General features: G+C 39.3%; 1 protein-coding gene across 4 annotated transcripts in view; it reads right to left on the reverse strand.

Moving 5' to 3' along the window:
• The window catches only part of ADCY1 (adenylate cyclase 1), a 498,640-nt gene that overhangs the window by 342,630 nt on the left and 130,307 nt on the right, over window positions 1–25,703 (reverse strand). For 3 of the 4 annotated variants that reach the window (XR_007508915.1, XR_007508916.1, XM_049823805.1), the window contains exons 11-18: window positions 24,091–24,175; window positions 20,077–20,166; window positions 16,909–17,165; window positions 16,154–16,280; window positions 7,219–7,335; window positions 5,698–5,844; window positions 5,213–5,311; window positions 1,099–1,213 (exon numbers count right to left, since the gene is read on the reverse strand). Coding sequence is in view for 1 of the 4 variants with exons in the window: in XM_049823805.1 (XP_049679762.1) it covers window positions 1,099–1,213; window positions 5,213–5,311; window positions 5,698–5,844; window positions 7,219–7,335; window positions 16,154–16,280; window positions 16,909–17,165; window positions 20,077–20,166; window positions 24,091–24,175 (1,037 nt within the window). In the remaining 3 variants the exon portion in view is untranslated. Of the gene's footprint in view, window positions 1–1,098; window positions 1,214–5,212; window positions 5,331–5,697; window positions 5,845–7,218; window positions 7,336–16,153; window positions 16,281–16,908; window positions 17,166–20,076; window positions 20,167–24,090; window positions 24,176–25,703 lie in introns of those variants that run through there. The other variant, XR_007508917.1, reaches the window with a different exon arrangement.

The raw sequence follows: 25,703 nt of genomic DNA on the forward strand, positions 1-25,703 counted from the left end.
CAAGAGTACGTGAAAATGGCTCAAGCATCTCTTTTTGGGAAACCACAGGGCTCGAGTCTACATTTTTTGCTGATTTCGACACCTTGTTTGGAAGATCAAAGAGGTTGTTCCTTCTTCTGAGTGCCCTGAAGAGCTGCAGATGTTAAACCCTGCATGAGGTTCTGTGCAAGGGCTTTCCCAGGCAAGTTAAGCAGAAGAATGGGGGTTAGATATTTGTCTTCTGCCCCTTTGTGAACCTGGAAAGACCAGTTGTAACAGTTCAGTGAGAATCCGGGGTTTATAATTATTAGGATGTACAGGAGGGCAAAGATGTATAACTCCTCTCTTGATACCCTTGATGTCTTTGGTCTTTCTCAATACTCTGCTGCTAGCAACCTCACTTTTCCCCTTGTCCAGCCCATTCTCACAATTCAGCCATGAAAATATATAGAGAAAGAAGCTGGCGAAGACCATCTGTGGTAGTATAGCAATGAAATGAAAACAGCAGTGTAAGTACCACTGGAGAGGAGCGGGATGCAGGGAAGGAAGGGAGGAGGGGAACTTGCTCTCTAAGAAGGCTCTGGGAGAAAGGCCTCTGAGAGGCAAGACGTGATAACATGTAAAGGATTGCATGGGAAGATTTGTGTTGTGAAGACCAAAGGATTTGATTTGTTGGAGATAACAGGACTGGTTGAGGTGATTTGGCGTCCGTGGACAAAAAGCTTCCATCACACTTCTAATGCCAACAAAGCTTTTGCAGATGCAACTTAACTTTATAGTTAGGTACAGCCAGACCCAGTTTTCAGCAGTTTAGCAATGCAAAACAGTGTAAGCCACAAGACTGGGTACACTAATAATATCATATAAAATTATTGGCGCAGTTTCCTTTTAGGGGTGCATAGATTAAGTAAACACACTGGAACTGGACACAATTATAATTCCTTAATACTCATGCTCACCAACTAGGCTGCTGACCTTCTACATGGATGTGACTCTCCAGCTAGAGGCTTTTCAGTTTTAATCATAAGTGCAGGACAGGTAATCCTTGGCAGACAGCACAGGGAAAACCAGCAAACAACAATGTTCTGCTTGTGTAACAATTGTAGAAACGTGACTTACCAACTCGTAGGACAAAGTCGTTGTAAGACTGATAGTTGATTTCATCAAGAACGTCAAACATCTCTATTGCAAAATCTGCCAGTGTACTCAGATGGGAATAAATTGATTTTTTAGCCTAGAAACAAAATAGTATCGCACATTAGGTTTGTATGGTACCGAGAGGCAGGTGAAATACCAAAGTGACAAACAATTAAAAGCTCAGACTGGATGGCTTAGGAAAAGAATCTAACCCATTTTGCTGTTTGTGAAAAGAAACTTTTGATGGTGGCTACAGCGCATGCATTCTTTTTCTCAAGTACCGAATATATTTTTTTTTTCCCCTTCTCTCTCACTTTTTGATTTCTGGGAGGAATGGAAAGCAAAGTTCCCATGGTAAAGTGGTTCTGTTGCTAGAGAGCTGCAGATGTTTGTTTTGAGCGTGGCAGGGAATATAACCTGCTTTCTTACAAAACTGCTTTGCCTGATGATTATTAATAACTATAGTTTCTGCCCTCTTCTCCCTTTGGGGCTTTTGATAGCTCCCAGCTCCATGGGGTGCATGCTGTTCCCATTGACAAAATTCCTGTTAGGTTTAATCCTGTGAGATGCAGAACTCTTCTGTTTTCTTTCCTTTCCAGGCAAGCTGAAGTGAGTTGTTATAAAACGTATCTAAATGAACTAAAGCAAAAGAACCAGAAGGGATCAAATGAAATGCTGAAGTATCAACTTGTAAAAAAACCCCAAAACATAAGAAAACAATTTTTACAATTTCAGTCTAATTAAACTGTGGGACTCATTTTCAGAGGATATTGTGGATTCCAAAAGTTAGCTAGATTCAAACATAATTACTCAAACTCATGGAAGAAATATTTGCTACTAAGTAGTAAAAAGATATTATCTGTAGCTCTAGAATTTCTTAAGCAGCATATCATTAGAAAGTGGAAAAGAGGTTTGAATGTTTGTCCTGTAATTCATGCTCTTCCCCCAGGATTTACCATGGCTAGTTAAAGACAGGTTACTAGAATAGACCTTTGACCTCTCTCAGTATGGTTGCTCTTATGTTGAATAATAAATATGAATTCTTGAACAGATTTGCAAAGTGAAAGTGGGCTAAAGGTAGGATATGGTGAAAGAAATGCAGGGTCAGTGGTAGTCTAGCTTCAGTAGAGTGTTGCACAAGAGAGCTGTGGCAGCTGGCATGACATGAGAGCTCACTGCGTTTTTGTCACGATAGTGAGATTTTATAAATGGAGTACTTGACAATAGCTGAGAAACCTGAGAGACAGGTTGCCATTTGCTTTATTCGTCTCAGTTTCAAAGGGTTCCTTCATGTGGCTGGGAAATTTACAAAAATTAGAGCAAAGTGCTAACAAAAAATTATGAAAGTCATCCTTGGGCCAGTCCCATTTTTAGGAAGCATATTTTTTTTTTCGCTGCCCTGGTCTCTGGCATTCTGCTTGCTGCAATGTCAACTAACTCTAGTCTTTTCCAGCCTCACCAAGACAGAGGAAGAACAAGAAGTAAGTTTAAAGAGCTGACGGCTACACTTCCAACAGAGAAGGAGAAGACTATTGAATGTCTGGAGGAGGGAGGGAGGAGTGTATAGTTTTATTTAAGCCTCTAATCTTCTTTATATTCCTTATCCTTCCATTTCTGTGCTGGCCAATGAATGCTTTGATTTCCTGCAATGCCCCTCATGATTGCAGGAGAGAGGACCGGTGACAAATACAGGATGCGCTGCAGGTGACGGATGCCTCTAAAGGATTACTGGCAAGCTCTTTTGGCCCTGCACTGAAGAACACCACAAAGTTAGGACCCTGATGAAGTCAGGACCCTGGTGAAATCACAGATGTAATTTCAAAGGACCACACACACACTGAACTTATACTGTGCAAAAGATCTACAAAGAGCTTGGTTTGTGTGCTGCCCTGATGGCATAACTGGCAAGCAATTATTTATTTAAACATTGGAGGAATAGTTACTGGAAAGACTGCCCAGAGCATCACAGCAAAACCACTCTGACAGAGGCAACGTGCATTTACTACAGTCATCTGCTGAAGTCAAGCTGCAGAAACAACAGTCCTGTAAAATACGTGATTTAAATATTTAACTTCATCAAGGGTACTGGGTTCTCATGTGTGTAAATAACCTTATTTAAGAGCACAGTTAACTCCATCCACTGCTTTCTGCTCATGTCCTAGTATAAAATTGGTGGCTCACAATCAGAGGCTGTGCCAGGTTTTCTGATGAAGCTGGGGCACCCGTGGTAGAGGGGAGACCAGAAGCACTTGAGCCTCCCGTGGCTCCTCATGGACACGTGTGACTCCGTAGGGCAGCCCAAGGACTGTGATGGCTGGCAGCAAGTGTCTGCACGTGACGGGTTACCCAGCATCATTGGACTTCTAATACGTAGATGCATGCTGAAGAACTAGTGGGAAACTGCCAAGAGGTTGTGAATAATTTCTGCTTGTTTGCATCACACCAGCAGTGGGAAGAGATCGCAGAAAAGCTGAAACCTCAAGTTAAAGTAAAAAATACTGGCTGTTTCATAAAAGTTCTTTAGGTTTTCTGGAATACACAATGTTAAATGAATTCTACCTGTACAGAAAAGACCAAAATTTGCCCCAAGATTTCAGAGAAGGGCAGAGTCCTGGTACAAGACCTTCTGCAGTGATTTAAAATGCATTACTATCATAAGCTCAGAGCGGTATCTTCAGTACTGGGATAACTCAGCTGACCTTTCAGTTAGCAACTATAAAATACAAGAGATAAACATGTTTAGGTTTTGGAACATATGCTGCCAAAGTTACCCAATAACACACTTGTTTTCAGGATTATAGTTCAAAGAGCATTTATAGCAGACACACAAGAATGCCGTTGCCTGTTTGCCTGAGATCACACCAAACAAAATTCAAAGGATCAATTTTTTTGCCTGTCTCAGGACCCAGGAGTCAAATGTTTCAGCATAAACAGAGTTTTAAAAATACCTTTCTGTAATGTGTAGATTTCTAGGAATGATACAAAGGAAAGCATCAGTTGCATGTGATATACTCCAATCTGAGTCTAACAGTTGATTTCAATGTGGCCTTGTTTTTTATTTACTTAACAAGGATAATTGTTGCTAAAAAGTTCACAGGCCATCTTCTGGCCTGTTTTGCTTTTGTCCTCTAATTCAGTGTTATTTTGGAATGCTAAACCATATGCGTGAACATACCTCTACAACATACGCACATGTATATCAGAACAGAGGAGAGGTGTCTGGAAATTCTGGGCAGACTAGGTGCACAGATTCCTTTCATTTTCATTATACTCTTCATATTATTAATTTTATTATTTTTTCATAAATTAATTTTATTAGTATAATTATTAACATGCATAGTACTCTGTATACAATATATTCAGTACACTGTCCACAGCAGCTTTTCCAGATGCTGCATGCAAATCTAAGAAATCTCTGTCCCAAGACACAAACTTAAGGTGAGAAACACACTCAGGAGTAGTAATGAGGATACAGAAGAACTGTGCCCCAGAACTAGTGGGTCTGAAATGACTGTGACTATTTTTATTGCTGAATAATTAAAGGGGTAAAAAGAATGCTAGTAGAGACAAAGAAGAGCTCATTTGGAGGGACCAGAGTAAAGTGCAGCAATGCACCTAGCACTAAGTTCCTGTCCATGATGGCGGTTGGGAGAGGCTGTTCGTTTTGATTGTAAGTTGCACCCAGATTTCAATATATATTAAAAAAAAAATTTAAAAATCACATTTTAATATTCTTGTGTTAGTTTTGCAGCAATTCATTACACCAAGAGTCTCCCCTTCCCTGCATCTCACAAGGTCACCTAAGATACCAGGTTTAAAATGCTACCACTTTGACTTTGGAGCTTTATACACCAATTTACAGAGAATCCAGAGCTGCAGACAATGAAATCCCACATGAAGCCACATGAGCAACTGCTAGGATAGCAATTTTTCTTTTCAGGCTACAGTTGTTCTTTGAATTTCAGATTTATGTTGTTGTAAAGAAGTAATACAAGTTATCTATAATCATATAGTGTTAGTTTTGTTTCTGACGTTCCTCTGGAAATTGAAGGAGAATGGTTCCTCCACAAATGACCGTCATGTAAAATCGTCTTACCTTAGTTCCCGAAGTAGGTACAAGTCCCACAGCTGCCATATATGTACTTCCAATTGTCTTGATCTTTTCTATGTCCTTATAATATTCTTTGTCCATAAGCTTTGTTTAAAACATAAAACTGTTAAATATTACATAATATTTTAGACAAGCAACCATAGTTATCAGATGATATGTGCAAGTTGATTAAACCATATTATTTTGGTAAGTTGAGGCTTGCCCACTTTGAGATCATTGAAAAAACTACCATTAACTCACATTTTAATACTTTTCCTGTATTAGAGGAATCTGAGGCCAGACTCACGTGCCTAAAAGTACCAACTGGGCACGTTGGAGAAGCCCAGTGGACACCAGCTACAATTAAATAGGAAATTTACAGCACTGTTTTATTAGGCAGTTCAAGATAGGCTGAGTTGCTACAGATAATCTCTGTTGATAGTAATTTGGTAGAACTGATATGGTGAAAAGACAAAGAGTTTAGACCTTACCTCATCAAAATCAGCAATAATTTCATTTAACAGGCGTAAACATTCCACTCCCATATTATTGCCATCCAATTCGATGTAGAAATCATTGAAATTTGGGATGGAAGCAAACATCACTCCCACTTGTGAATATGACTGGTAATAAAGGTCCTGCAGTTCATGAGGAGATATAATTTTTATTTTAAAAGATTAATCTAAACCAGGCATCTTTATTATGATATCTGTTCTGCTGCTAAGCAATAGGTAGGACAAAAGCCATCATTTTAGGGAGAGAGAAAGCCAGCCTTATTAAAAAAATGTTGGAAGATGTCTCCACTCAAAAATACAAAAGAAAATTAACAACTAAGCTATTAAAACCATTTAAAAAAACTCAGTCTTTGTCTCTGTTTACACATGGAAGCAGTGAGTTAAAATTTTGTAGAAAGTCTTAACAGTTGTAGAACTGTTATTGTATGAGAAACATAACTGCATTTTCTCAATTTTGTTTTATAACTAAAATAGGAGACAGAACAATTTTACCCTGCAGCACAAAACCAGCCTCGCTCCTTCATATCTTTCCCCGAGTTGTGGAGTCCTCTATTCAACATTAACAATATAATGCTCTTCTGTACAGTAAGGTTTCTGCTTAAGAATTCAGAGAGCTTATCAAAGTAAACCCACTCTTCTGTGGTTCAAATACATAGATCCAAACTCTCAAGAGCAGTATCATGGCCATTAGGGCTACTCCAGTGGTGCAGGTATTGCAGCTGCACTGGAAGGAGTCTGGTAAGAGCTTCCTGAACCAATTTATTAAATCACTGCAGCCTTTGATGTTAAAAGCTACTGTGTCTTCCCTGGGGTGTGTACAATTCTCTCTTTTTAACTTTAAAGGGATGGGTTTTCTAATGGCAGTGTATTTCCAGAGCTAGAGTGATTCACATGGAAGCATCTTGCAGTTCATACACTTTACCATTTAGAACCAAACTGAGCTCATTAAATACTGTGATAAATCACAATATTCTAAATTGATTGAAAAAAAAAATAGTGATTTGCATACAGACACTTGGCTGCATTGATGTTTGTCCTGGTTTCAGCTGGGATAGAGTTAGTTTTCTTCCTAGTAGCTGGTATAATGTTGTATTTTGGACTTAGTATGAGAAGAATGTTGATAACACACTGATGTTTTCAGCTGTTGCTAAGTAGTGCTTAGACTAAGTCAAGGATTTTTCAGCTTCTCATGCCCAGCCAGCGAGAAGGCTGGAGGGGCACAAGAAGTTGGAAGGGGACACAGCCAGAACATTGACGGAAAATTCCCTTATCCTGCTTTTTATTAAAATTCTTCAGAGAAGGAGGACACTACAGAGAAAGAAATAATCCCAATCTAATTCTTGTACATGAGTTTTTACAAAACTATTCCCTTCAACATGAATGAAATTTTGTTAAGTCCAAGCCTTTCTTGAAAACATACAGTTGAAAGGTGATCCAAGCTACACAGGGTCACACCCACACAACATCACTATGTATTTAAATTTTATCTTGGTTTACCATATTTCTTGGATTAGACATAAGAAAGTGCTGTGCAACATGTGCTGGCAACAGGTTGAAGAGAATTCTTTTATTATCCAGCTTGACTCTCTCCATATCATCTCTCTCTTCTTCTGCCTGTGGGGATAGAGAAAAAAGAAAAACCTTTTCAAAAAGCAAAAAAATTACCTGAAGCCATAAAATAGCTTCCATTAATTCATCCTTTGAAATTAAACTGAGCAAAATCATGCCTGCTAAGTAGGGTGGGAACAGTTCTCTTGTACCGTGCTTTTACTTCAGGGCAAAATCCCTTTAAGTCCTTAGTAATTCAAGCTAAAGTCTCTGGGCTGATGACTACTTTCAGGGGTTGATCAGCTGTATTGGTGTCTTCTGTAGTTCTCTGTTCTTTTACAAAGGCCCTTGATATTTTTGCAGAGTAAAAAGCTAGAATAATCCCACTTAAGTCACATTGGCCTTGGAGGCCAATTACTTCCCATGTAGGTGGAGACAGTGACAGCAGTATTTGATCCACCTTTCAAAAAAGAGAAGCCTGGAGAATCACCAGTGTTCAAAGCAAACTGATGGCATTTTGCAGTAAAATGGAAACAGACCTGGTAAAACAGTAACTTCAACAGAGAAAAAGGTTTTAAAATTGAACATCCTTAAGAATGACATGAAATAATAAAAAAAATTAATATGAAAATAATTAGCATTTCTAGAGGTGGTTTTAATTACTCTGGTATTTGTCATGAAAACATACACAGTTTCTGCACACAGAAATTTCTGTGTGCAACAGCAACAGAAATTCTATCATTCATGTGAGTGACAGCATTCAGAAGGAGTTAACACAGCTGAGGTCCTTAACACAAGATACTGGTATCTTATTACAAGTGTCTTGACTCACAGGAGTTAGCGGGAGTCATGCCTTAGGAAACAATTCTAAAATCAGACCCCTGATTGGAAAAATACTGAATATCTAGGGATCTCATTTGGGACTCTTAGGTTTGCAAATTCCAGCCCAGCCCTTAGTAGACTCTTCTGATAAATTACTTCTCTGAAATTAGCTCCTCGTTGTTAGAGTGACTTTTGGCTCCACATTCTGATTTCAATTTGAAAACATTTAATCAGTACCATATAATTCATCTCATAGAAATCACAGCTTATTCTTTGCTCTTCAATCACACTCACAGAACTGTAACACAAATCTTCTGCCCTGATCCCAATATGATTTTGTTTATCTAGTTACAGTCAGCAGAAGACCAAATTCTCAGGCATTGTTGAGAAACTACGATCACGTAAACCACTGAAGAATCTGCTCTAATCTTTGTTGGTGTCCCTTTTGTACCTAGAATTTGCTATCCTGATTTATTACAAAGTCTATATATTTTTCTCATTATCCATGTCTGCCTAAGTAGGGGAAAAACAATCATCCTTTGCCTTTGTATAGTCTTACTATATTCTTTTCATGTGATTTTTTTTTTTTTTCAGGAAGTTAATTTTTGCTTTCCATGATAAAACTTAGGAAACAACATTTTATTCAAATCACACAGTCCGCTTTGCCTTGCAGTTTACTTCTGTATTCTTACATTTCTTTACAAGTAGAATGAATGCTGAAAGAGAACTGGTTTTATAAACATAACTTCTTCAGGAATCATTCCCTTATGAAATAAATTCTCAGCTCGTCCTCTAATTTGTGTAATGAGAATCAGAATTTATTCCAGAAGTGAAATACCAGTAAACACTAAATACCAGTTAAGTTCTGCAAGAAATATACCTGAAATTTTTAATCTAAGCAAGTATCTATTTCCTGTTTGTGAGCTTTTTTCTTGACACTTTTTTTGCTGTTTGAATTTCATATGCTGGTTTTTTTAAAATATCCTTCCCCTATTTTGGCGGTATAACTGTCTCTGACTTACTGTTGCCTATAAACATGTGTAATGGCCTCTTGCATTTAGTCTGACTGTTGGAATTTACATGTTCCACTAATAAAAATAAAAAGCCTTTTCCAGCTGAAAATCCAATTCCAGCTCCATTTTTACATCATGCTGGAATATGGGAAATTTTACTCTGATGACAGCAAAGAGATTTGCAAACTGAAATCATGCTCTGAATAAAAAATCCATTTTGATCTTGCTTATCCATTCCTCTATTTTTTTTTAATAAGAACTTTTGTTACTTTCTTCCTAGGAACGTTTAAGGTTCTCAGTTAAGCCTCCAATACAATACAGGGCAGAAGAGCAGCCTAAAGAGCAATACGCCTTTTGGCCAGGGCGTAGAGATTTCTGGACAAGCCAAAGTAATCAAGCAGGGGTAGGTAAGTGGAGTAATCAGTTTGACGCATCGCATGGGTAGTGATGTTGCTCATCACTGGAAGCTGCTGTTCATTTCTGATCTGGAAATGTGTGATCAGATTCCTTTACCTTGCCCAGTCGTGGATCAAAGCGTTCCTTTTGGCAACATGATTGAGAAGGTCTTTCAGCAATATGTAGTGTTTCCTACCATTGTGTATAATTCACAACAAAGGTTTCAGAGCAAGCCACAGCACAAGGACAAAGCTGCCAGCGCTGAACCAGACCTGTGACCCTGGTCATGTTTCTGGACTTCTGTCCAGCCTCTGACGGACAGAAATAAAAGACAATTCTGATATACCAACCTAAAATAAATGAGAAAGGACACTCTAGACTGTTGGTTTTCTGGTTGTTTCCTTCTGATGGAACTTTAAGCATGTGATGGCTTTTCTCCTCCTTTCTGTCTCACTTCAATATAGTCCTGAAACTATGGGGAGAGAAATGCCAGTGACAGTACTGTGTATGCGCAGGTATGGGTGTGACGGTGTTCACTGATGGGACCGCAGCTGTGACTAAGAGGCGGAGAACTGAGATCTTGGGTGAAGAGCCAGTGGCTCAAACTAAACCACCAAGTCATGACTGGAGGGGTGGCAAAATCCTATAAGAGTAGGGAAAGGCATCAAGGATGTCACCATTGCTAAGGAACGCAGTAGAAAGCTAGATTTCCCACACACTGAGCAAGTAGCTCTTACTCCTTCGGATGCAAAACTGTTAAGTACAATTTTGACTCTGAGAAAGTTCAGTTGCCAGAAATGAGACAAAAGCCACTAAGGCCATGGAAGGCCCTTAAATAATACCATGGTGGGTAATGGTAGCAAACCCTAAATAAGACAAATTATGCAAACAGCAGAGTGAGGGGTATGTAGGTCAAGTGCTCTTAGCTTTTTGTGCCCTGGCCATTTCAGGCCAGGCACTTCCTAGCCAACAGGGACAGAGGACTGCACTCTCTCCCTGTGGTTCAGGGAGACATTTGCACTGGCAGTGCCTGTGTGGGGCAATGCGGTGCCATGAAGAATAAGCTGTGTTAGCTCTACCTGACCTAGCCCCAGAACTAGAAGCAGCCCATTCATGGAATTAGCACAGCACTCCTTCTGAGCTACTTAGTCGTGTTGAAAAGCAAGGTGTATTAGCTCAGACCACACACTGCTGTATTGTTGCTGGTACCTTAGCTGCAGTCTCTGCATGGACTGCACTTACACCATCCAGCCATACCAAATGTCTAACATCCTGCCTTTAATATAGCGATCTGCTAGGAATATGAACTGAAGTGTACCTTCTCTGCTACTGCTGCACAGAGTTTGAGGATCTGTCCTCTCGCCTTGCACTGCCTAAGACAGCTCTCATATATGCAACTCCTCAGGAGCTGCCTGTGGAAAGAGGAAAGATCTTGTGTGTCTTGCAAGGGAAGATAAGAAGTGAAGGTGAGGTGAAAAAAGACTTGGTCATGTTCAGCAGTGAGGACTCTAAAACTATCCCATCACATGGCTCTGTGGGTAGGGAAGTAAACTGATTACCGATATTTCCTGGACCTTTTTCCAGCTTTCTGCCCTTCAGCCAATTGCAATGAAAACTGTCTTACCTCCTTGTGACTCATGAACTCCTACTGTCTACAATTTGAACAGCTGAGATAAAAGGATATGTAGGCATCACCCTTTCCCAGCCAAAACAGACACCGAGAAGGGAGAAGGAGTACTTGGGTCTGGAGGAAGACTAAAACAGCACGGATCACAGGTATTTACATTCCTGGTAGAAATATTATCCAGACAGCCAAACCTTTGTCTATTTGCCCCTATTCCTGTTGGTTAATTAAGGAAAGCTGCCAGCTCGATATTTATGCAATAGCTGCTAGCTCAAAACCCAAGGCAGATTACTGTGAAAATAAACAAGAAAATACATAAGCACAAGCAACACCGTTTTCCACGTTTTGCTTTTTGCTTATACCTGTTTGGTATTTGTGGCAGCTAAGTCATTTTGCAGAACTTAACCCTATCTGCGGAGCTGCAGTATTTAAAAGCAGGCTTTGTTTTTGCTTTGGACCTGGTGACAGAATTTAAAACATTCTGCGGTACTACGGGTTTTGACATCAATGTAATTAACAGCGATTGCATTTTACGAAGTTCCACGGCATCCCACAGTTTTACAGTGCTGGCAGGTGGTTACACATCCGTTGCTCAGAGAGCAGGCTGAGCTGTCGGGGGACCCTTCAATCAGCGCACAAGTGCAGTAGGGGTGTCACCGACTGGCGAAGCTCCGCTGTCTGGCCGTACAGCCGGGAGGAGCGGGGGGGTGCCGCGGAACTTCACCTCTGGACCTGAAGGTGGCACTAAAAGCCCAGGGAGGAGCCCCCCCCCCCCCCCCCCCCCCCCCGCACCGGGCCCGGCACTGCACCTCCTGACTGACTTCTTCCAGCGTCCCGGGTTGGAAAAACTGCTGAACGACATTCTGGTATTCCCGACAGAATGCAACAACCAGTCATATCAGTGTATTATTCTTATTTTCCTCCCCTGACAAATCCTGGGTGAGTGAGCAGCTCCTTTTATTTTTTTCTTTTTGGCAGTTTTAGCTGCTTCATAAATGTATTGCTTGGATTCACTCTTTTTTTCCAGTTTTGTTGAATCATTTGCACAAGCAAAAGTGATTATCGGTCACAAAAAAAGTAAAATGCTCCTATATTTGGTATTCACAGTTATTGCCATATGAGGCACACAGAGTTACTCAACAGTGTTATGTAGAAAATGAAATTCTCCTCCCACTGCCTGTTAAAAAAACCCAACAAATATTTTCTGGAAATACTGTGATATTCAGAAAGGTTAAATGTGGCACAGAAAAAACCCTAACAAAATCAACAAGAACCTGTAACACCATTGACGTGTGAACAGTAAGTACAAATAGAAATGTTTCAAGTACTTCTCATCAATCAGAAAACTGTATTTTTTCCACATGATGTACATAAATCATACCATATTATCTCTGTTCTGGTTATGTAACCTAGATGCGCGGAAATTAGATTAGCTTTTCTTGAAACTATCATTTTTCTGAATCAATTTTTCTTGTTTGAAATCTGCTTTTCTTCAAAAAATGTTTTTTTCCTCACGTGGCAGACAAAATCTGTGGAAATGGGTTTTCCTCAGACCTTAGCATACACCATTGAGCATCCATCTATATATTCTTAGTAGTAATGGTATTAATTGCAGGATACTTTCAGTGTTTAACATACCATTTAGTTAGTACTACACTGTCTGTTGTTCACGATGAAGTAAATGAAAGTATCTATGAAATCCTTCTTATTGCAGCTTATGCCACAAATGGTTTTATTCATCTGAGAACATTTTTACAGGATTAGCCCCACAATGAGCCGTACTAAAAATATGCAAACAAAGTGCTCGCAGCTTCCAGAATAGCCCTTGAATCTGAAATTCTCCCAGTTGTAAGCCAACAACTGAGAAGTTTCCTAAAAATACACGTTGTACCACATTGGCCAATCTTTCACACAGCAGCGGCTGGCTACTGGGAGATACGAGTCCCCAGCTCTAGCAGTGGTTCATGCAATCCAGTGTTGCACAAAGAGCCAGCACATTGACTCTGTAAAACAGAAGAAAATCTCCACAGTCCCTGTGCACTAAGTCAACGGTCTTTCTAAAACTTCCGCTACCAAGAACATACCCACGTTAAGCCAACATGGTTCAATCGTAAGTAGTACTGTAGCTGTAGAGAAACATGGCCAAGAATACTGTTTAACCATATACAGGGCTCCTGCAGTCCAGCTGCTAGAGAAAACTCTCACTGGAGAAGGTGGGTTTTACCCTTGTCTGCTCTTAAAGGTTGTTAATCAATTAGTAGCTTGCAGTTTGCTAACTATTTGAAGGCAGTTTTAATATACAGGTACTTCCAACCAACAGCCTTCCCAAGATCTTTTAATACTCAGGTTTTTACTATGCCAAAGAGCCTAGTAAGTACAAAGATAATGGGGTTTTTTAGTTATCCATTTGAATAGGCAAGCACCATAAGCACTTCTGTAACATCCATCACGACGGGGTACTTCTGCATGTTATGTTAATTAGCCCTTGTATTCAGTGTCATTTACAACCTATACACAGAGTGGAAACCAGGACAACATTCCTTGCAACATGTTATCCACTATTATTTATTGTACAGGGAATAGGTCTTCCGTGTGGAATCCAGAAGAACAAGGGTACATGCCCAGATCATCAGAGGCCAAGCACCTACACAGCATACTGTTTTCAAAGAACGGTACTTATGTTGATCCCTAGTTTCTGAATTTTCTACCTACAGATTTTTTTTTTCTTTCTGATTATTATCATGCAAATCTCACAGACAAGATGGTACCACTTAAGGACCTGATTTGCAGTTGTAAAGATCTGAAAATGGCATTTGATCTTCTCACAGATGAAAAGCACTTTTTGAAATGGTACCTGAAGATGCCGCTAGACATTACTGAAATTGATAGGCATCTGTATGTCTTAACTCCCCTTATTGTCCTTTGGAGTAAGTGCACAATGGTTTTAACAATAGTGGTAGACGACTAGGTATTTCTGTAAAACCTGGCCCCAAGAAAACAGAAAAAGTTTATATTTCTTCCTTTACTATTGCCCAGTTCTGGACCTTCAGCAGGCAAGGATCCCATTAGTTTCCTGTACTTCGATTTTTAAAAACGAATTGATTGCTAATTAAAAGCCAACTTAAAACTAAGAATCTTTAAGAAGTACAATCCTTAGGGATGCACAATTCACTGTGCAAGTCATAGTAGCTGGAATGATGAAAAGCATTTAAGATGCTGGAACTCACTCTTGACCTGTTGAAAGGCCACAGTTCCCTTCCTGCTTGCTATTCTATTTCATTGCTAGAAATAACATACAGAAGGTTTCGTATTCATGGATCATACGGCACTCACATACTTCCACCATGTGCCAACATACATAAAGATAGCCACTACACAGCTAGTCATGTGCTGCTCTGAGTTTCTAAGTCAGGGGATTTTCTTTCCCACCTGAAAACTGTATTTGGCACCACAGCAAGCGGAAACTATTATCAGTCTGTCCAAAACAAACTTCTGAGGCTGACGGGCACAGCACCTATCAATACTGCAGGTCATAGGACAAAAATTAAATGAAGTGATCACATGTTGTTGACTCAGTTAAATAGCACAGAGTCCACAGAAATTATAGAACAAGATAAACTTAAATCATAAAAGGAGGTGGACATGGTCTTGGACATCAAGACAAACAAAAAATCCCAACAGGGCTTAACTGTCAGGTAGAAAAAATTTAGAAGTAGGAGATAATAGAGATAAGTCATTCCTGATTTCTCCATTCTAGGTAACACAGTAGACTCAGGGATGTGTTCAACCCATGTGTTCCAGTCTTGATCTTACATGTAAAAGCAAGCACTGTGATGACTTACACAGTCCTCTTAACAACATAGTTAACAGGATTTAGGTGAGAACAGGACGTGACTTCTGTGAACTACAAGAGTGTAAGATTTATCATAAAGGCAACTTCCAAATTCCACTGAAACAAAATTACATCTTCTTCCACTTTCTCCTTCCCTCAGGGACCAGTGTGAAACACTCTGCAGGTAGGAATAAGACTTCTGAGAGCCGTGACAGGAGGTGGCCATTGCCTGATGACCCTGCTTACGGCTAATATAATTTCTATAGGTTTTGCTGTGATTATGATTGGAAATGTATTTTCAAAAATAAGTCCATGCACTTGGTATCTAAGTAAGTTTCCAATCTTCCTTTGGGAAAGAATTCCATAGTTTCATTGCCTGATATAAGTATTTCCTTTTATCAGTTTTATTTGCTTCTTTTCAGTTTATAGAATCATAGAATCATAGAATGGTTCGGGTTGGAAGGGGCCTTTAAAAGATCAGCTAGTCCAACCTCCCTGCAATGAGCAAGGACACCTTCCACCAGCCCAGGTTGCTCCAAGCCCCATCCAGCCTGGCCTTGGACACTGCCAGGGATGGGGCAGCCACAGCCTCTCTGAGCAACCTGTGCCAGTGCCTCACCACCCTTATCATAAAGAATTTCTTCCTTACATCTAATCTAAATCTACCTCTTTCAGTTTAAAGCCACTACACCTTGACCTATCACTACATGCCCTTGTAAAAAGTCCCTCTCCATCTTTCGTGTAGGCTCTCTTTAGGTACCTGAACATAATTTTTACCTGTTCACCAACTTATTTGCACCCATTTTTGTATTATAAGATGAAAATACCCCAAGGATTTAATTTGTTTACCTCAAGTTTATACTACTAAGTCAATTTCCCATGTTTGAAATTCCCTCTATCCATAATGCACCCTTAGATACAAATATATTACTTCCTTACTTCATTACTTCATTAGTGATGTACTGTTATGGAACAACTACAAACAAACAAAAAAAATCACTTCCAGAGCAAACGAATTTTATAGATCTGTGGAAAGAAAGCTCTAATAATTTTTCTCTGTAAAACCCAACAGACACGAAAAATTTTGAAAGTGTCTTAGTCCAACTAATTTGTTCTGAGAGTATTTGCAAGCCAATTCAAAAAGTCAGACATCATTTTGTGTGCATGGATACTAGAAGAAAAAGTCCTATGACTTACCTGCACGGCCCAGAGGTAGTCCAGACGCAGCTTCAAGTCCACCTGTCTGGAATGCAGTGCCAAAGCACAAGAAAATAGCAAAATGGCTAGTATTGGTTCATAGCCACGCATATAAAAGGAGCCACCCCTTAAAAATAAAAGGAAAGTAAATGGGTTATTCCAGGTTTTCTAATACCTAACACTACGTATTTTTGTATCAGATCTTTAGTTTAGAACATGTGGGTACCCCCTAACCACTAGTCTTTTCTGAAGAGGCTCCTATGGGCAGGGTGAAGGGTGACAGTAAATCTGATCACTGCATCACACCAACATTCAACTTCTTGAGGATTTTATAATGTTATACATTATTGTAATGTGCATGCAAGCTTTTGATTAGGAAATATAAAAACACTCAAAAGCTTAAATGAAATTGGAATTGGTTGAGGGCTGCTGAAATATGGAAGTGAAGTTTTTAACTGTGTTTTTCTGTTTCATATTATAATTAGACTGCAGTGTATTCAGCTGAGTTATGTTAGCGTAAAACTACAGAATAATGGGGCAACAGTTGCTAGTTCCCAAAAGCTGATTTCCTGTTGGTTGGTTATTACTACATCCTACAATTGCTGGGGAGAGGATGGCTTAAGTATTTCTTATGCTCTGCTGAGTACATATCCCTAAGCAGCACTGAATGCTAGAGGACAATTTACAGATGAGTAGTCAATGTCATGACTATCTATACAGAAATACACGTTGCTTTAACTTTGCAAGATACCTACCCCACTGCTTTTCTGTAACCACTGAGTTCCAGAATAACTATGTACAAAATTGTAACAAAAAGCAGGAGAATCATTTTTGGCAAGGAAGATACACGTAGAAATATTGCCAGGGTGAGAGTCCCCACTACACAGGAAAGGAAAGCGTAGTGGGCTGTGTCACATGGAAGTTCATTCATTGTTTTATTTGTTCCACCAGGAGAAATGATCACTATTGAACTGCTAGAATTGGTATTCCAAACCCAAGGCATACAGCCAACCTAGAAAAGACAGGAGAGGCAAGAAGGTGAGAAAGTCAAATATGAAATAATCAGAAATACAGCTGCTATGGGGGCTGTCTGTAGTTAGTTTCTAATTGGAAAAATATGGCCGTGGAGTTCCCATCCAGCTCACTGCTCTAATAAAATCTCTCTCCTTTTCCTGTAACGCTTTACTCAGTTTTAGGTGGGAGACAGCCATTGTTCATTATATGCCAGTAAGGCCAACCAATTAAAGTCTGGGCTTAGTTGAATAGTCTTGCTCTCAGTGCTCAAAACCAAGAGATTCTCAAGCCAACATTATTTCTGCAAAATTAAGGAACTTCAGTAAACATTTTATGGCCATGCAGGTGAGAAAGGTTCTTGCACAGAGCACAGAAATAAATGTGTTTGTTTTATTGACTGTAAACTGTATAAATTTCAATTAATCAAATATAAAATAAAACGCAATTTAATCTTTTAATGAAGAGCTAAACATGAAAAAAACCTTTTCTCCACCTCCGAGCTAATTCTGCTATCACATATGATTCAAATACAAGGCCTCATCTTTAATTATCTCTGCCATTTCTGTTATCCAAGGAGTTCCATTTCCTCCCCAGACTGGGAAATAAAAAAAATGTTTTAGTGCATTTCTTATGGGAAATTTGAGGAAATTTAACTTGCTTCTTCCAAAGGCAATGTCATGTACACATCTCAGAGCTGTTACCCAAGGAAAGGAGGGATTTCTGGCAAATAGCGCAAGTCCCTAGAGCTCCAGTCTTAATTGCAGTGCAAACTTCACCCCTTATGAAGGGAGAGGATAAGAGTTAGCACAAACGGGGAGAGTGGGATGGTAGCGTGAAATTGATTTTAACAGGCACTGGCACATAAGCCCTGCCCTGTACTTAAGCTTCTCTTTTGAAGTGTGTTATTAGACCTTTTTATTTCATCCTAACCACTGATAATGAAACTTCATAGCATGCTGTAAAATAACTGACAACCTGAAAGGTGATTAAGCAATATATTTTACAGTGGGTCATAGTCATTTAAAAAGATGAGACATAACAGATAAAATGTGAGTTAAACTCACAATGGCTACATTATGAAATGAGATAAGAAAGAGTGAAGTGAAAAATCCGTTTAATGGGATTTTTTTCAATATCCTTAAAAATGCTGTTCATACTAAACTCATCCAAAAACATAGGTATGCATGAGGGCTTCATAAATGATGTTCAATCCATCTAGGAAAACACCATCTGCTCTACAACTAAGAGTGAAACCTCAACACCTAGCTCCTCTGCTAGCTGAGAATTCTAGAGGCATTACTTTGCAGGAACTAATCATTTCTATCGATTAAACATTTCTCCTAAGCATTTCAATGGTTACAGGCTATTTTTGCAACAATGAAGAATAAAGTTATATTTGTGACCTATTCTAAGTTGTAACTGAACGATCACCGCTTTGTTGGAGGCCAGAAGTTCTGAATTCGAATCTGCCTTCTTCCACCGATGTTCAACTTTGCCTTAGGCCTTACAATGTCTGTTTCTCATTTTCACTGTCTTTAAGTGGCAACAATTGTGCTTTTTTCATTTGGTCAAAGTAAGTGTCAGATCTATGGGGGCTGATCCACAAAGGTTCCAGCTATCATAATATTTGTTTCAATCCTAAAGTCACATACACAGAACTTGCTGAGATACTAGCTAGCCTGGAGGCACTGCACATCTCTATGCATTTTGGGCTACATGCACATTAAGAACCACATACGTATCTGTGTGCTATTAGGGCTGTGTGTTACTCACACAGCTGATGTTCAGGAATTCCCAGAAATGTCTGAACATCAGTAATTCTTGGTAGCTCTCAGGACATTGGAATTCGCAGATGAGGGATCCTCTGCCCATTCAGTTCATGGCGATCAGCTTGGTAGATGTTCTCAGGGCAGGGCCAGGGATGAGTGAATACAGAAAATACAAAATAAGGGGCTTGGCATCTCAGTTAGCACTGTGAATTGCTCATGAAATCACTGTCTTCCTATTGGTCAGAACACATTGCCTAAATCCCGCAGAGAGGCATGATTTGAGACATCTGCCTCCTCAGCATTTCCAGTTGTGTTCAGTGTGCTATTTTTGTGTGGATTCTTTCCTTTGGGTGCCCTAACATGTTTAATTCATTAGCATTAGCAGCCAAAATGCTGAAATTGAGTGCTAGGAATTTGACAAGGCAACTAAATGCCAAATACTTGAATGGAAGTTTAAATCCCATTTGACATTCAAGTCCACCATGCAGAACTAGCTGCTAATCTATGCTAAAAGAAGCTCAATTTTCAGAAGTATTGATCAAGTTCACTTCATACAAGAGAAACTTCTTAGACATTAGATGTGAATGGATCATGTAACTAGCACAGTGTAAGCACCTCTTCTCGTTATGCAATACTGCCCATATTTTAAGATCTCATTATCTTTTCTGATCTGCCTGGACTAAAAATATCCCCGTTATTACGCAAAAATATGTTCGCTAAGTTGCCACATAGAAATAAGTAATGTTGTTTGACACCGTGCTCTGTCTGTCACAAAATATTAGCCATTGAACTAGTAAGCAAGTTGAACATTTAAAAATAGTTTTCCCATGAAGTACATGACATCAGCAGACTATGTGATACTAAGGTTTGATATAAAAATTTCTATAGGAGTTGACTAGGTATTATTTGTGTAATCTGCTAATAGCTTTGCCATTAATAATTCAACACCCTGACTCAGGGCAGTGAAAGCTCAAATTATAGCAAAGGGCTTTAATTTTGAAGAAACATGCTCTGCAAGTATGAATAATAAAAAGAGTAGGAATTCACCAGATGAGACTATGGTATATGTTTAAGAGATCTGTACCAGGTTGTTCTTTAGACAGAATGCTAAATTAAGTGATGCTTGATTTAAATACTCACCACACATCCTTGAGCGACGGAGTATATTAAGATCACAATAAAAATACACAAAATGGTACGAATTTGTATTGTCAGGCACCCTGGAAAACACTAAGGAAGAAAAAAAAAATTATAGGTAAAGATTTAAAAATATTTTTTAAAGTGGGGTTGTTATTTTTTAGTAGTCTATAAAAGGAAGTGAATAAGGGATACAGACATTTTGCCTGCACTGCAAATTATAAAACAAGCATGGAGTTATTATTGTGTACATGTGTTTTAATGGTAATTGCATTTTTGGGGGTAATAAATGTGAAATTATTATTACTATACATTATTTCTCACTATAATTAAAACTCTTTGAAAGGTTAGTAGGATGTCTGCTGATAATGCAAATAATAAATTAGGATGGCATTTGATTTTGTTCTCATGGGGAAAATACCCAAAGCATTTTTTGCCTTGCAAATCATCAGCTACAAATAGTGATCCAAGAGAACATACTGTGGTAGCACAGAATTTTGGAGTGGTATTTGTGTCTTCTGTTATAACAGTAAAGTTAAATGCCAGGGTAGTTTTAATTATCAGGACTCATGAAAAATACTGAATTTGTCAGAGCAGAAAGAGCAGTAGAGAACAAAAATGTCTGGTGGAATGGAGTCTTGTGAATGTCTTGCTCATCTCCATTTTTACCCCGATTCCATCACTGCGAAGTGTGAAGTCCTTGCTGCTGTGAGCACACATGAAGCCAGTGACAGAAGGTGAGAGAGGAAGGATAAGTCTGTCAGGGTCTAGTACTTATGCTTGTTCCACTCATAATGATCTACTCTGGTTCCAGGGAAAGCTGCTTTCCTTCTTCTCCCCTTGCATTAAGAGTGTTTGGGGCATCTATTATCTACTGGATCCACGATACATCTTTCAGACCACAGGAATTCTTCCGGTGACTTCAAGGGGCAAGAATCAACTCCAGGAAACAATCAGATTTAGAGTGGGAACAATCCTGTGTCCCTTAAAAGGAGGGGGCTCAGACTTACAAGGCTGGATTTGACTTAAGATCAAATGGAGCAAGCAAACACCTAATTTTTGGATGAGAGTCACCAGTCCTGAAGAAAAGCTGTTCACTTCATGGGCATCATCGATATCAAAAGCATAGCTTCTGGCAGGCAACAAAGTACCCATAGAGAGGGGTTTCTGTGGCCTTGGCACAACAAAAATCACACATTGACACTCCTCCCCTTCCTTTCACATATGCAGAGACATTTCCTGTGTGTGTGACCACAAATTAAAGGTTTGAGGTAGTTATAGGTGAATCGACTTCATCTGGGCTGTGAAACATGCAATACAGCATTTACAGAAAAAATAAAAAACATGTGTGATCTGCAAATACTGGCTTCAGTATGGGTTAAGTCAATGTAAATGTAGGTGAGGAACAACCAGCGTAATATCAATAGCTTTATATAAGCATATCATGGACCTGAGATAATTTGTTACACCAGAAACCAGTTTTAACTATTAGTCAGCATCAGTAAAATATATCAGGATACCTGAGGTATATCATCTTTAATAAAACAGTGAGCGCATTGTAGAACAAAAACCTCGAATTCCAAGAATCTCACATTGAAAAGCTGTGTCCCAAGGGAGGGGATACAGCACTGTCCGAAATTACACTATGAAAAAAGAGATAGACTATTTCTGCATTTGTTCATCACTATCATACAGTTGAGGTTGGGAGGGACCTCGAGGGGCCCAAAAGTACTATCTGCCTTGACCCCCAGGGCCATTTTTGCAAGGCTGGTCGCTCTTCAGCATGTGTCATTGCAGAGGGTTCTTCTTTCTCAGGGCCTGGTCTGAGCATTTACCCATGATGTATTTTGTAAGATTCCTGTTGGCCCATTCTGCCAATCTATCTAGGTCCCCCTCAGTGGTCATTCTCCCAGTGTGTTGGCTGTTCCCCCGAAATCAGAGTCACCTGAAAACTTATGAGTATACTCCATGTCCTTCTCCAGGTCGTTGATAAGAATGTTCAACAGGACAGGTCCCAGGATAAAGTCCTGTGGTACCCCACTTATTACTGCCTTCCAGGTAGAGTATGACCATAAATTGCTGTGCTCTGAATGTGATCATCCAGATGGTTTTCTACCCATCAAGTTGTCTACCCAACTAGATCAAAATCCTATGCACACAAGGTGGAACATGTGTGGTTTTATCCATATAAATAAAATACAAAATAATGATACTATGTATATGTGTATATATATATTCCATTAATTCAGTTTGCAACCAAGTAAGTTATCTACTGCTTGTTACAGAGAGAATCCCCATAGTTCAAAGGTAATGCTGCACAGTTAATAGTGACAAAGCAAAATGCAGATTCAAAGACAATGTGTCCTGACACATTGCACAGACACTCTTTTTTGTATGTGTGGTATGTATATGTTCTAAATGTTGACATGCTAGGCTATTGTGTTAAAAAGGAAAATAAACCTTTAGAAGGTATGAGATGTCTGAATTAAAACTCTGACACATAAATGGTTTATACTTCTCACTTTTGGTCATTCTAAGATTGCATCTGGTCTTTTATGATAGCAGAGCATTTTGGGCTTCATTTTCTTTGTTTTCTTTCATTTCTGGAATTTTTATTAACTCAACAAGTACTGTCAGATCCCCCAAACGCTAGGTAACTGGTATAGTAAAACATTATTATAGTGGTTTTATGAGTGAGGCATTTAATGCTAAAGCATGGAGAAGTTGAGTCACTTGTCCAGTGTAAAATAGCAAATAATTGCCAGAAGACTGATTAAAATAGGGGAATGACTGGTTTACAATTCTGTATTAATTATATGCAGAATATTCATTATTTATTATATAAGACAAATTTTCACCACAAAATTTCAAACTGTGATATTCTGAGGTTTTATATTGCTTTATTTTTCTAATGCTGGATTTGATCCTGTAAGGTACTGAGTCTCTAGAGGAACCTGGAATAAGTTCAAATGCTGTTGACTGCCAAAACAGCTGGAACAAACCTTAAGTTTGCGCTAGCCCCAGGGAAGTGGCATAAAGAGGAGCAATTTCCTCCAAACTTCATCTGTGTTTCTACCGTCCATAGACAGAACAACAGATGATAAATTACTGTGCCTTTATGAAACAAAAGAGATCATCAAAATTGCTCCCAAATAATTGTGTAAGTTTGTAAATAAAGATCTGCTCTGTACCAGATAGTCTGCTAATATACTATTTATGTTTCCATGAAAACAATTACTTTCCTCCTGCCAAAGGGCATTTTTTCTTAACTAAAAATTAGTGTGTGCTAATCAGCAAAGCTGATTAACTGTGTAGGTGTTTTCTCCTGATATTTGTCTGAAAAGACTAAATTTAGATTAAGCCACTATAGATTATTTTAATCAGAATATTAGTCTCTAGATGTTTTATTCTGATCTGGCAGACCTAGTTCTCTCCTCCCACAACCAAATGTCCTTCTGCATCATTACTGTTGTGAAAATGTAATGCAGGAGAATTAATCATTACTAAAGGTTTTGAAAAGGCCAAGGGTTGCGTGTACAAAACATTGGGCTTTACCATCAAAACAGCTGCTGCTTTGGCAGGAAAAGTTTTGAAAACAGAGGGGAAGTTAGCAGGACTTTATACCCAGATACCAGTCAGAATGGAAGGGAGAACTGGTGTACTCTGTAGTCAGAAAGGAGAAAAAGTCAGGTTAAAGCAGCTGTTTATCTGAGCACTGGAATGATTCAGTAGCTAGTGGTAGGTGTTCAGGGAAGACGTAGCAAAAAAGACAAAAAGCATAGCATTAATGGTACTGAATGCTACACTGCTGTAATGATCACTCGCAAAAAGTCTACTTTCGGGTGAACCATCTTTGGTTTTGAAGTGCCTAATACATTATTTAGCAATGAACTTGAAAAGCACAGATTTCAGACTGTATGACTGTGTGAAGCATGCGCTTATGGCTTCATATTCCAAAGGACAAACAAAGCATAGCCACCAAAAGGAAGAATAGTCATAAAATCTTGAATCACTTACTTGTACTCGTGTGACATGTAGGTACATAATACAAGCCACTAGGAAGCATATGCAGAACACCAGGAGAACAAGAACTACGGTACTCCTAGAAACAAAACACAATAGAAGTGAAGCAATGCAACTCAGTAGCAGATGAGAACAAACAGCACAGGGGTCCTTCTGAAATGATATTTTGAATGAATGGTGGAGGATCTCCCTCTCACCCTTGCTGTAATACTAACCGTTGCAGAGGAAATTTCACAGTGAAATGCACTGCTCTCAGGAATGAGAAATCAGTAAATGCTCTTGTATAAGGTACCCACTCTGACCTCAGCAAAATCAAAGCACCTCAAAAATTCAACTGTATGGTATGTTAGGAGAGACACTTTCTAATTGTAGGCTAATGCAGAATATTCGGCATGATGACTCTTGCAAGTGGAGTGTGTAACCCAATTACTTGGCCTTCGCAGCTGTGTAACAGTTACCAGATCCTTTTCTCTTCTAATCTTTCCTCAAAGATTCAGAAATCAGAGGTCAGTCAACTTAGTCACTTATCAAGCCAAATAAAATCAGACCAGACTGCAATCCCTTCTTCTAATGAAACAGAGCAACTCCTTCCTTTTGAATCTTACTCAATGGTTAGAAAAATCTTAGGTTTCACAAAGATGCTGTAATAATTCTTTTCATTCTTAATCTTCCCTCTCCTGATCTTTCAAAATAGGCTTGTTCTTCATGAGAGGAGGGGTGCAGGCCAAGCACTTCCTTCCTCCAGAAAACCCATGTTATTGGAATGATACCTTATGGATGTGAGCAAGTGGGTGCTTTGATTTACGCTCAGGGACAGCCTGGCCCCAAGCCAGCCATGCAACCAGGGCCGTGTGACAGCAGCATTAACATGATCTTCACACCTTCTTTTCTAGCCTTGTGAGAACAACCCAGCCAGTCCAGAAGATGTGAGCCATGGCTGCAGGTGTATATGTATCTCTGCCCTTGACCATCACTGGGGAAAGACTGCTTATATAGGGTTTCTAACAGTAGAAGAGTGCAATTCTGCTGTAGAATTTCTCAGTATTTGGCTTTGATTTCAAATTCATGTAACAATTCCCACCAATACACAAACAGGGGAAATTCTGTGGTGTAGTATGTGTATCCAGAATGGGGAGGTGACTAGATGCTCTCAGTGTGGATTCTGAATATACGCATTAATAGACAGCAGGCTTTCCTGTGATTTAGAGAATTGGCTTGTATTCAGGATGGTAGTATGCTAGAAAAAAACGCAGGGGACATGATTGCGACCGCATCTTTTAAGGCAGCAACAGCCAGCAACTGACACTAGTGCTGAGTGGCAGAGATTTGGGTTGGCGCCAGTAACAAAGGGCTACATTGTTTTTTAAAAATAAACCCAGCATAAGACATCAGAAAGATTCATCATCAGGGCTTTTAGTGGCTACACTGCATGTGTGCCTCCATAATTGGACAGCTTAGGTTGACAGGAACATAGCCTTACTTTCACCAACTCCATCTGGGGATATAAAATATGTCTTTAGCTGAGAAGCTGTTTTGCTCAGATGGTCATAGGAATTGTGAGAATGTCAAACCCGTTGCTTTCTGTGTATTTATGCAGCAACTGGCTT

This window comes from Accipiter gentilis, chromosome 20 (genome assembly GCF_929443795.1).
Source record: "Accipiter gentilis chromosome 20, bAccGen1.1, whole genome shotgun sequence".
Lineage (NCBI taxonomy): Eukaryota > Metazoa > Chordata > Aves > Accipitriformes > Accipitridae > Astur > Astur gentilis.